The sequence below is a fragment of the Artemia sp. Qi Xiang Cuo genome, chromosome 4 (assembly GCF_049724085.1).
Source record: "Artemia sp. Qi Xiang Cuo chromosome 4, ASM4972408v1, whole genome shotgun sequence".
NCBI classification, from domain to species: Eukaryota; Metazoa; Arthropoda; class Branchiopoda; order Anostraca; family Artemiidae; genus Artemia; species Artemia sp. Qi Xiang Cuo.
In genome coordinates this window covers 58,211,554-58,224,973 of record NC_142797.1, presented here as the reverse complement: position 1 = coordinate 58,224,973, position 13,420 = coordinate 58,211,554, and the positions used below count along the sequence as shown (strand labels likewise).

General features: G+C 41.1%; 1 protein-coding gene across 2 annotated transcripts in view; it reads left to right on the top strand.

Moving 5' to 3' along the window:
* Positions 1-9,757, top strand: part of Vps13B (vacuolar protein sorting 13B) — a 130,954-nt gene extending 121,197 nt beyond the window's left edge. For both annotated transcript variants that reach the window (XM_089088444.1, XM_089088443.1), the window contains exon 19: positions 9,464-9,757. In XM_089088444.1, coding sequence (XP_088944570.1) covers positions 9,464-9,676 — 213 coding nt within the window. In that variant the 3' untranslated portion in view covers positions 9,677-9,757. The remainder of the gene's footprint in view (positions 1-9,463) is intronic.
* Positions 9,758-13,420: the final 3,663 nt, after the last annotated feature.

The window sequence follows — 13,420 nt, the reverse complement described above, 5'->3', positions numbered from 1 at the left end:
CCGAGTCGAAAATTAGTCTAAAAAATACCTGTAAAGACGGAACCTTACCAGAAAAAAAATATGCTCCCACACTAAATCTTATTGCATTTTGTGGGTTAACGGTTCTGATCAGCTTAAGCAATTAGGTAACTATACGTAAACCCCATGTTCACCTGACTTTGCATAGTAAATTAGGGTTAATAATATGCGCTCTGATCAGCTTACGCAATTAGGTAACCCCATGTTCACCTGACCTTGCATAGTAAATTAGGGTTAATAATATGCGCTCTGATCAGCTTACGCAACTAGGTAACCCCATGTTCGCCTGACCTTGCATAGTATATTAGGATTAATGGGCACTCGAGGTATGGTATAAGAGAGTGCAAGATTGTCAGTTCAGTTCAGTTCAATTTTGGACTTGGATAAGAGAAGAGTGATTTTCAACATGAAGAGGAAGTGTGACATTACGTCGTTTTTCGCGCCCAAGAGGACCAGGGATGTTTCTGACCGTGGCATTAGCGTGACGTCTGCAGAACATTCATCTACACTTGTGGATCTAAAGGATACTGGAGCCATAGTTGAAACTTCTGAATCACTCACACTGGAACCAACCATGATGCAATACACGCTTTTACCAACCCAGTCTTTTTCGTTGTTTGCAAATAGCATCAGTCGTTTTGTCAACAAATCATCCAGTCTCGATTCAAATTCTAAACTTAGTTTGCTGAAGAGCCATTGGACTCCAGCTGTCTCCTACATTTTTCCTGTATCCGAAAAACGGAAGCTGAAGTTTCAATTAATTTGGCTCGCTCGTTTCAGTTGGTTGTCCTACTCTCCGTCTGAGGACGCTGCTTTTTGCAGATTTTGCGTTCTCTTCTCGTCAGAGACAGCTGGCAAAGGCCACCAGCGCTTAGGGAATCTAGTCACTAAACCATTCAGGAACTGGAAGGATGCGATAGAGTGTTTCACAGCTCACCAACAAGCACAGTTTCATAGAAACTGCATTGTATCGGCTGAAAACTTCATTTCTGTCTCGGAGAAAAGGCAGGACAATATCGTGCACCAACTAGACGTGGCGAGGAAAGCGCAGGTTAAAAAAAATCGCCAGAAGTTGCGACCAATTGTTGAAACGGTGATATTTTTTGGGTGGCAACAACTTTCACTTCATGGTTCCAACAAGTCCAGTAAAATTTTGGTCCTAGATCTAGAACCTTGTCGCCAGTATGGCAACTTCCGAGCACTACTGCGGCTAAAGGCAGGACGCGGTGACGATGTTCTAAACAACTACCGACCTTTTATGATTGGAAACATCATTTTCGTGTCTTCCTTAATCCAGAATGGCGTTATTACCGCATCCGGGGAGCTTCTTTATCGGTATAGTATGGACAAATCAAGCACCATTTCATGCTTATTTGTCACTACTGATAAAACGATAGATGCTCCGACCAATAAGCAGCTGTCTGTTTACATCCGCTGTACTTTCAAAGGTAACCTGCACGAGGACTTCCTTGGTTTTACCCCAGTTTCTGATTTAACTGGGAAAGATCTGGCTTCATCAATCCTGCAATTTCTCGAAAGCCTTGGTCTTAATCTGAACAAGATGGCTGATCAGGGATATGACGGTGCGGCAGCAATGACTAGGCAGCTTAGGGGTGTCTAGACTGTTATACGTGAAAAGTATCCGAAGGCGCTTTAGGTCTATTGTAGTGCGCACAGTCTCAACTTGGTCATCTCTTCTGTATGCTCTATTCCGGCGTTTAAGTATTTCTTCGGTGTCTTGTCACAAGTCTGCAGTTTTTACCATACTTCCCCACTCAGGACACAGAATTTAAAAGAGAAGATCAACGAAATACTACCGGATTCAAGGACACATACTTTAACCGGACTGTGCGAAACAAGATGGGTGGAGGGCCACGATTCAGTCGTGCGTTTTCTTGAGCTGTACCGACCAATCCTGCGATCCCTGGAAGCTCTTGAAGAGAACTTACTTTACTTTCTTACTTTCGGCGGGAACCAGACGATGAACTGTCCTGCCCGGCACCAAAGGATCTTGGGATGACTTCCAAAGACCACTTGAACCGGTCGGCTGCAGCTTCTCCGGCGATCTTCAGCCAGTATTTGTCCCATCTCCGACCGTGTCTCCTGAATCCTCCCCACGGTTCCAGGTCCTCCTTGAATTTTTGCCACAGGTTCTTCTTTTGTCCTCCTGGTTTACGTTTCCAGGAGGGGGCTGGTTCGCAGACAAGGACGTCTCGACATATCGTGCCTTCGGGACGGCGCAATGTGTGGCCGAGGAGCTTCAGGTGACGTCTTTTAATGATAAGCGATAGCTCTTCTGATTGGCCACAGCGACTCCTTACTTCACTATTGGAAATCTTGTCCCATCTCTTAATGTGGAGGATGTAACGAAGGCAGCGGTGGTCGAACACATCCAAAGCTCTCGCATCTTCAGTCTTGATCGGCCATGTCTCGCAAGCATACAGTAGTACTGCTCGAACAGTTGCACCATAGATTCTAACTTTTGTTTTGGTTGAGATCTCCCGTCTGGTCCATAATGCTTTTTTCAGACTAGTAAAGACTCCCCAGGCTTTTGCTATGCGGACAGAGATATCCCTTTCAGCTCCGCCATCTGGTGTTATGATAGAGCCAAGATACTTGAATTCCTCAACGCTTTCTATTGGCTCACCGTCGAGGGTAACTTGGCAAGAAGCAGGTTGGTTGAGAGCCAATACTTTAGTCTTTGCGCTGCAGATGGCCAGTCCGATGCGCTTTGAGACCTCATAGGTATCGTCGATCATGCCTTGTAAGCTGTCGGCGGTAGTTTCCAGCTCAGCAACGTCGTCTGCGAAGTCCAGATCTGTCAGGGGCTGGAGGAAACCAGCTGTTTGTCCGAAGACTATTCCGCTGTGGTTTCTCATTGCATTATTCATGATCCGGTATATCGTGCAGTTGAATAGTATACGTGACAGAGGGTATTTCTGTTTTACATCAAACTCAACTGGAAACTTAGGGGTGTAATGGTTAGAAACATGGATGCAAGTTTCAGTGTCCTTATATGCACTTTGGAGTATCTGAATGAGCTCCTGTGGCGCACCGTCTTCAGCCATAATTCTCCATAGCTCCTCTCTGATGAGAGAGTCGAAGGCAGCTGCAAAGTCAATAAAGGCGATGAGAAGGGGTAGATGAAACCTGCTGTACTGCTGAAGGATGAGGCGAATCGTCAATATCTGTTCTGGACAGCCTCTGCCTGGTCTGAAGCCTGCTTATTCAGGACGGGTTGACTTGTCACGTGCGTCTTTGAATCAATTCAAAAGAATGACGCAGAAGATCTTCATGGCATGGTCGATCAGGGAGATACCTCTATAGTTTCCGCAAATGGCCTTATCTCCTTTTTTGTATAGCGGAACGAGGACTGATACTTTCCAGTCTTTTGGGAAGGTCTTTGTCGTCCACACCTGGACAAAAAGGTCGGTTAGGCGGCATAGTAGAGTTGGTGAGGACTTGAACATTTCAGAAGGGATCCTATCCTCTCCAGCAGTTTTATTGTTTTACATGCACTTCAGCACTTTTTGTACGTCCGCAATACTTGGTGGATCGAGGTTTATTGCGTAGGGCTCTCTAGCAGCACTCGAGAAGGCAGGTAGATTGAACGGGGGTTTGACAGGGTTCACTAGCTCAGAAAAATGCTCTTGCCGGTCTTCCGTGCGTCCTTCTTCTGTTTGGATGAGTTCCCCGGACTTATCTTTCGGTGTCTCAACCGTTACAGGAGCTTTTCCAGTCGCGTCTTTCAGTAGTTTTAACAATTTCCTGCGGTTGTGGCTCCTGGACGCTTGTTCCAACTCATTCGCCAGATTTGACCAGTACTGTTCTCTGTCCTGTTTAAGTGACTGTTTAACTGCTTTGCGGGCTACTTTTAAGGGTTCTTTTGCACCTCCCACGAGCGGTCGCTTCTTCTCAACTAGTTCTATGGTGTGGTCAGAGATCCAGGCTCGCTGTTTTCGTTTTGTTTGGCCAAGCACCTCCTCAGCTACGTCCTGTGTCGCAATTATTATCTGCGCCCATTCTTCATCGACGAGTGAGAGACGATTCAAGGCATCGAACCGGTTACTTAGCTTTAACTCAAAGTCGGCTTTGATTTCCGGGCATCTTAGTTTCGAAACATCGAAGCGCGTCCCTGCCTTCTGTCACTTCTGTCTACTAAGGCGGTGACGGACTTTGCAAGTGATGAGAGAGTGGTCAGATCCATTTATAGATCCTGTGTTTGCTCCTTTGTATACCCGGGCATATTTGCAGGAGCTCCTCCATCTTCTGCTGACTAAGATGTGGTTGATCTGGGCTGTTGTTACGCCGTCGTTCGAATGCCATGTAACGAGGTGGAGTCTCTTGTGCTCAAAGAGAGTGTTTGTGACGCATAGATTGTTGTATCTGGCTAGCTGTAAGAGCCCTTCTCCATTGATGCATCTGTCACCAACGGTGTGGCGGCCAATAACTGCTGCTGTGTCGGGGTCTACTCTGCCAAGCCGGGCGTTCCAGTCTCCAGCTACAAAGAGCATATCACGCCTTGGTGTCTTGTCGATGATCCTTTGTAGGTCATAATAAAAGGCATCTTTGACCACGTCACTACTGTCCCTTATCGGAGCGTACACGGCGATTAGGTTATGTGGCTAATGTGGCCTCTCAGTCTGATCATGGCGATCCTTGGTGACACTGGCTCCCAAGAGGTGACGCATGATGCAGTAGGACCGTCTATTAAGAACCCAACTCCTTGCTGGCCGGAACCATCATTGGGACCCGAGTTATACAACTGGAATGAGTCCGATTCGGAAATGGTCAACTTTTTGGACAGAACATCATTAAGTCTTGTTTCTGACAAACAACAAACGTTGATTTTATACTTTTGCAGCTCCCTTGCAAGGAGCAGTTGCGTGGATTCCAGCTTGCAGCTGCGAACATTCCACGCGCCAATATTCAGATGTTTTCTTGATCGTTTTCTTGACCGGGCGGCTTGCATACTTGTCGGGCCAGGCACCACCCTGACCTGGTCCGCGTCGGCTACCGCGAACGCCGTAATAGTAGTATCTCTCTGCATTTGATCTTCAATATCCATTGGTGTTTCATAGGAATTTACTTGACCAAAGGCTCCCCAGACCCTTGGCGCCCCGTTGCGTTAGCCATTCTATTTGTCGGACTAGGCGACTAATAGAATGTTACTCCACTCCACCGCTGTGAGGCGCAACTTAGGGCTCTCCTCCCGGCTCGCTAGGGACGGGGGCGTGAATCCTCGCTCCGAGGCCCCAACCATAGCTTGGGAGCACTCGTGCTTATCAGGCCCTGATTCCCACCTAGGAGGTCGGGAGGTTTCACGTCTATTTTCGACGAAGCTCAGCGTTTTGCCAGTGACTTAGGACTGGAGATGACTCGTCCAAGGACGAAAGGTGGCCGGAGTATGCACGCAGACGATCCAGACCTTCTCAACCACTATAGAACCTTGCTCTTTAGTCCTGTCCTGGACCACTTCACTTACGAGTTGTAGCACTAAACTGTACGTCATCAGAACCGATTATTACATCTCAACACTCGCTCTATAGCGGAAGGCGTTTCTGATGATCTGAAAGCATTACATACAGAATCGTTGGTTATCTTGTTTTGCAATATTCTGCCGGAGCAAGACTAACTTAAGCAATAAATTGAGTTATGGCGCATCAAGTGGGAGAATGTTCCGGTATCAGAGAGGCCTACTTGTGCTGTGTCTTCGCTTCAGGCATGCGTCGCTACCTTTTTTCCAAATGTTTTTCTTCTTCTGGCTGTTCTTGCGACGTTACCTGTTGGCACCGCTACTCCGGAAAGAAGTTTCTCAACGCTCAGAAGGCTCAAAACCTGGCTGAGAAATTCAACAGGAGAAGAACGATTGAGTGGCTTAGCCCTCCTTGCCGTCCATAGGGACGTTGCAGGGAATAAAAATCGTCGCCTGGATTTCGTTTTAGAGATATTCGCCCTTACTTTTAGCTAAAAAAAAAAAAAAACTAAAAAATATATAGACTACTTCTAGAATTGGCTTCTTTTTGCGCAAAAAAAAAAAAAAAAAAAAAAATATTTTAGCATTTAACTTTTTTTAAAAAATTGTCTTGTTTTTGCGTTACTAAAAAAAAAAAAAAAAAAAAAAAAAAAATGCCCCTTATAGATACGAAAGTATGCCTAGTGGACGCGTCCTCGTTCGCAAGGGGCGGACTAACGGTCTCGAGCGTAATGTTGCTCGAGGATGTTAGACAAAGTCCACGGGAAAAAATCGGGTAAACCCCCCCCCAAACAAAAATCCTGGATACGGCCCTGGTGTCATGTGTCATCAGTAGTGACGGACTGTATGGGCCTCATGATGTATTGATGGATTGTGAGCTCTTCTTCCTCAACTGTCTTTTCCGATTCAGGTTGCTCAATGTGTTCTGCGTGTTTTTTTTTGCCATCTCCTACGTTCGACCACTAAACTTTCGTTAATTTTTTTATGTTTGTTTTTACCCTTGGTTTAACGGATGGGGCCATCTGAGGTCACGTCCTGAGTTATTGTGGAGTAACCATCTGAGTCAGTTCCTTGATCAGGCTATTTTCTTTTTCCCTAAACAACACGTTAGTGCTGCGAGGGGATTTTTGTTGAGGAGGCTGACTATTGGGTGAAGTCTTTTGCTCCACCCTACACATGGGGTTAGTTTTAAAGATATAATCCATTTAATTACTTATTTCCTCATTTATCCGATTGTGCAGATGATTATGGCTCCAACCCGTTGGATGGAGCCAACCGGGTTGGACGAATCCAGCCCGGTTAGACCCAACCCTTGTTATGGCTCCAACCCGGGTTGGTTTTAAGGATTCAATCAATTTAACTACTTATTTCCTCATTTATCCGCCTGTGCAGATGAATACGGCTACAACCTGTTGTTTGGAGCCAACCGGGTTGGATGAATCCAACCCGGTTGGACCCAACTCTTGTTATGGCTCCACCCCTGGTTGGTTTTAAGTATATAATCGATTGAACAACTTATTTCCTCATTTATCCGACTGTGCCGATGAATATGTTGCACTCGCTTCTTTAAGGCTCTTCATGGTTACTTCATGGTTACATGGTTAACTGTGAAACATTTATTATTTGTTAAATACAAGTTGTTAATTTTTTGAAACTTTTGGGCAGGATGAAGCATTTTATTATTTGTCAGATTCGCACTTTACCGGTTTTGCAGGCTTAGTCTCGGCATGGGTGTGCAAAATATTAATAATAATAAAAGGAATAGGGAAACGTTAGAAAGAGTAATATTTCGCTATAGAATTGTTTTGGTCTTTTCGAAACTTATAATGTACCATAACACACACCAAAAAATTGCTTTAAATCGTAATATGCTGTTCTTGCCTCAAGAAATATATGTGCAAAAACCCAGAATCTGAGAAAAATGGACCCGGAAATTTTATTTGCTAACCTTTTGGAAAATGGTAATTGAAATTGCTCTTCTTTTTTTACATAATGAGAGTGCTCTTTGACCCAGCTCTTTTTTTTCATTTTATCTTTCGATTTTTTTTATTTTATCCTGTAATAAAAAATAAAGGCAAGCTTTGGTTAGCAAAAGTGTGGTCTTAAGTGTTTATTTTTTACTCAAAATATGTAGAATATGGAAGGTTAACTACTTTTGTGCAGGCCTATCCAAAGGTTTAAGAGTACATAGAGTTATAGCTTAATTTACTTAGATCATTTTTGTAAAAGAGATCAAACAGTTCGTTAACGAACTGTAAATAAGGAGTGACTCGGTTCAATAGTAACCGAAACTCTAGAAAACGGAATTTTTATATTAATAAATATATCAAAAGAATAGGATTTTTATGCTGATTTCAAAATATAAAAATTTCATTAAGTTTACTGCTACCCATTAAAGGTTACGAGCCTGAGAAAATTTGCTTGATTTTTGAAAAAAGAGGGAAACACTTTCTAAAAGTCATAGAATCTTACTGAAAATCTCATTATTAAGTTCAGCGTATCAGAGAACCTTACTGTAGGGGTTTCCAATATCCTATTTGCAAAAATGTGGAATTTGTATTTTATCCCAGAAGATTGATCAAAGATGTGTGTTTATTTGTTGTTTTTTTCGCAGGGGTGATCGTATCGACCCAGCAGGTCTAGAAAGTCGGGAGAGGGCTCATTCTAACGGAAATTTTAAGTTCTAGTGCCCTTTTTAAGTGACCAAAAAAATTGAGGGCAACTTGGCCCCCATCCCACGCCACTTTTTTCCCAAAATCGTCCGACAAAAATTTTGAGATAGCTATTTTGTTCAGCATAGTTGTAAGGTCCAGTAAGTACGTCTTTGGAGATAAAATGATCCCCCGCAGCCCCTGGGGAAAGGTGTGTAAGTTATAAAATTTGCCCATTGTTTTCGTACAGTATATGTTATTGGGAAGTATGCACACAATTTTTGGATGGGGAAGTGAATGAATTTTCTGCTTGGGGAATTTTGCACGGGGAGAATTTTCCATGGAGAGGAAAGTTTTCAGGAGGTGAACTTTTCAGGGAAACCTTATACTGGTGGAATTTGCCAGAATTCATATACGATATTTCTTTATATGTCTTGCTTTCTTTTTGCCGACTCAATTTTACGCGTGGACGTAATAAGGTTAATTTTTCGGGGTTAAATTCTTACCATGATTGAATTGTCCAGAAGATATTTCCGTGGGGTGGGGATATTTCATGGAGGTGGAGCCAGATATCCTGGCGTTATCTAAAAAACGATCAGAAATTAAATTAAAAAAAAATTCAACTGAAAGTAAGGAGCAACATTAAAACTTAAAACGAACAGAAAATATCATGTATATAAGGGGGTTGCCCCATCCTCAACACCTTGCTCTGTGCGCTAAAGTTTAAATTTTTTCCCAATTCTTTTAAAACGATTTCTGAAACACAAGGGTCGTTTAATTAGAACAATTAGTAACTTATTTCAATTTCCGAGAAACTTTAGCGTGAAGAGTGAGATTTCGAGGAGGGGGCAACTTTCCTCATATACGTAATAATTGCTGTTCGTTTTAAGTTTTAATATTACTCCTTACTTTCAGTTAAAAACTTGTTTTTTTAATTGAATAAGGAATGACATATGCACATCTTGATTCAATTCCATATAACGGGACATCATTTTTTTTTTGCCACTAGTCTCACAAAATGATATCCTTAGCCTAGAGGCTCCTCTTTGTACAAATTCTCAGTGTTACTTTAAACAGATGCTTTTAACCTGCAAGATTCTTTCGTTTTCCTCTTGACCTTCAAGTCATTTTTATCTCGCCTTAAATATAGTGCCCATCTACCTAGTGGCAACTTTAAACAAACCAAAAAAGTGTAGATATCTTGTATATTTGGATTTACATTTTAGTCTTTTGTCTCATTTTTTTTTTTTTATGTTTGTTTTTTTTTTTTTTTTTTTTTAATTTTATCTCAGGAAGAACTAAACCCACCTATTTTTAGATTGGTGAAGAAGTAGTTCCGCCATTCGATCCTAAGCGTATTCATGAGTACCTAACGTCTTGCACAGGAAGGGTCTTTCAGGATTCATCGGTCTTTGAAGATGATGCATTCGAATCCGGTGTCATCCGGCTTGTTTTAAATCCAGGTGAACGGGATCACTTTGTTTATGTAGTGAAACGGCTCTTGTCACAATTTTTAAGTGATAAATTTTGATGTAACTAACTTTTGTAATCTATTTTCTCAATCGGGTCTTGTGGAGTTGGTATATGAGAAAGAGGTTTGGATTTGAAATAAATCAATTTATTAATATTCTGTTGGTATTTGTTATAGCTATTGTAGACATAGATAGAGAATCAGAGAATTATACTAATAGTCAGAAAAGCTTTGGTCAAAAGGTTATTTGTTCCAAACTAGAAGGGATCTATCTAGATTTCTCGAAAATCTTAGACAAAAGTTGTACAAATACATAAATAAAATAAAATTGTCTGTCAGTGCATATATTAAGATTAACATCTATAAGAATTTGCGGAGAAGTTTATCCAGATTGAGGGCTAAGATAATTGAACATCTTTTCCAAACCGTAGTTTCTATTTATTTTATTTTCTAGAAGACGCCTTGAAAGTTCTATCGACATTTTATCAAAATCTGTTTCAATATTTCTAACCTAGCCACCCCTATTGAAAAACAAATTTTGAGTTGATTATGCCTACATACCTTAATTCTTTAACAGAAAATTCAAGAGCCTTTCACATCGCTACCGTTCTTAGTGTGATTTTCATTGCGTATACGATATTTAAACTGTTTTTTTTTTTGGGGGGGGGGGGTTTAGGGTAGGGGGAAAGGTACCTAGGTTAGATTATCTTAGATAGCGTTTTTTGGCTTCAGACAATGGAAAGCACTAAAAATCTAAAAAAGTTCATGATTTGCAAAATGTTTAAAAAAAAAAACTCGAAAAATTATGTTGTGTAGCTGAATAATATTGCTGCATCTTTGTAAAGAATGCATAAATCAAGTCAGGTAGTGTTTTAGATTTTGTTCTTCTAATCAATCTTGGTTTCATCACTTCTGATGGTGCAAGATACCTCTGCAAATCTGCTCAATGTCTAAACATAGACTCCCAGGGGCACAACAGATGGGTTTTAGAAGAAAGTATCAGATGCAGAGTCTAACTTTGGGCAGAAATATTCTAACTTAAATAACTTTTTGGCTAATTCCCATTGAACAACACAGAAGAACTTGACTTTTTCTTTCCAAACCGAATATAAGAAAATAAAATTATGAAGATTAAGTAAATAGCCTTCTCAATTACTTGAGTTGGTCTCCAGCAACGAGAGATTAATCTACAGGTTAAACCCTCACTATCGACCCTTCTAAATGGATAAGCAAGATTAAGTTGACTTTCTAAGTTATGGAAAATTGGCATGGGTCACCTTATTCGCAGGAAAATGAGAAGGGGGAGGTATCCTAATAACAGGATACGTAAACTCGAGATATCTTTAGACACTATTGTTACGCTCTGGTTATCTGATAAATAAGAACACTTGCGAGGTTAAGTATCAAAATTAGATTAGGTTCATCTGATATTTTCAAATTTCAGAGACCAAAGCAAAGCAGAATATCAAATATGAATCAAATTGGCTTTCTTTCTATTTATTGCTCTTAGCTTTTGACGGAAAATCATACTATATACGGTACTACTATCAGAATGAACTGGTCTTATTCGCTCAATAATGGGAATCTGTACGTGGAAAGCCAATTGCCCAGACTTGATCCATTTTAACAATAAACTCACCAATACGGATCCACGTTTAAGATTCTAAGGAAAATAGAGGGTTTTTAGTCGTCGTTTCTTTTTGTTCTAAGGAGGAAAATAGATTATAAGGAAAATAGAGGATTTTTATTCGTCGTTTCTTTTTGTTCATAGGATGAAAAGAGGATTTTTAGTCTTCGTTTCTTTTTGTTCAAACGAGGAAAATAGATTATAAGGAAAATAGAGGTTTTTTAGTAGTCGTTTCTTTTTGTTCTTAGGAGGAAAATATATTATAAGGAAAAGAGAGGATTTTTAGTCGTCGTTTCTTTTTGTTCTAAGGAGGAAAAGAGATTCTAAGGAAAAGAGAGGGTTTTTAGTCGTCGTTTTTTTTTATTCTAAGGAGGAAAAGAGATTCTAAGGAAAAGAGAGGATTTTTAGTCGTCGTTTCTTTTTGTTCTAAGGAGGAAAAGAGATTCTAAGGAAAATAGAGGGTTTTTAGTCGTCGTTTATTTTTGTTCTAAGGAGGAAAAGAGATTCTAAGGAAAAGAGAGGGTTTTTAGTCGTCGTTTCTTTTTTTGCGGTATAAAATGGAAATACAGTTACAAGTATCCCACTTTTCTTACGGTGGTGATTCTAGGCCTGGGTGGAGGGGAGAGCTGCCCTCCATCCCGTTTTCTGACATTGAATTCCTTTTATTTTATATTTTCACACTCCTGTGGTATACATCCCCCTCCCCGGATTATGCGGCCTAAAACCGCTACTGCTTTCTTCAGCTCAAAGACATCTTTCAATAAACATTGTCGTTTGCTTATTGGCATTCATAAAAACCACCACCTTACACTCGTAAAATACAATTTATTTAGTTAACAGTTTTGCATCATTGTTGCTTTATATAATGCTGGGCGCTGTGCAAACCGACTACGGAGACCCGACTGAATGGATCAAGGTCCGTTCCGGTGCAGGACAAGGCTGTATCCTCTCTCCTGTTCTCTTCACAATTCTCATTGACTACATATTTTGGGCATGTCACTTCGTTTGAGGGATACAGTTGAATAAGAGCCACACTATTTTATATGGTAATTTTGCTGATGACACTGCGCTTCTTTCTCATCTAAAAGAAGACTTACAGCAGAATATCAAAGCGCTCACAAACACAGCTGGACGACTTAGTTCGTCCAAAAGTACCCAAAAAACGAAATTTATGCGTAACAACGTTAATTCAACTCCGGGTCGGCCAGTGATGGTCGGTTCTGATGAGCCAGAGGAGGTTGCACAATTTAAATATCTTGGAAGCCTCATAGCTTCTGACAGAAGCCTAGAGCACGAAATCACTACACGCATTCCGTGTGCAGGCACTGCTTTTACCAAGCTAAGTAAAGTATGGAGAAACTCTGCATACTCTATAGCTCAAACTCCGACTCCTAAATAGCAATGTCCTCTCAGTAGCCTACTTATGTGTGGATGCGAGACATGGGCATTAACAAAACACTTGAAAAATGACTACATGATTTAAAAAATAATTGCTTGTGGCTCATCCTGGGTATTCACTGGTCTGATACAATTATGAACACCTTCATACGTGAAAAACCAAAGCAACCATTGATAGTTGAGAAACTTCGAAGTAGTATTGGGAAGCATTATGACATTATAGAGGCAATGTGGTCAGTATGGGCGATGGCAGGCTCCCTCATGACGTCTGATTTTTGGGGTTTTCCCGGCAATACAAGGTATAGACGGCAAGAAGTGTCGCTTGGCTGATGCCTAGAGAGGCGCTGAAGCTCTTCAGAGGTCAGCTTGGAGACGCACCGGTTTTGCCTTATGTCCCAACTGGCGAGGGAGAAACTAAATTTAAGGAAGTAAGTAGTATGAATCTCCTCATAAAGGATTATTTCAACTCTTCCCCTAATTGAAAAGACGCATTTCTTCGCTCTAAGGTCTAATGGTTGCATCTGACATTTTCATACTTCTAAGATAATTTCCTTAACCGTTTTCTAAGCTGTTCTTTAAAGTAGGATCAGCTGCGTGACGTAAGTTGAATCACGCCTTGATCCTCGAGACCTTTATGGCCCTGCTGATTCTCCCTTTGAGAACAGCTTAGCTAATGAAATCAGAAATGAGGAAATGTCTAATGTGACACTTAGGTATGAAAGCGGTAATTCTAAGAAACAATAACTCCTAAAAATGAGAAATCGAATGAATTCATATAA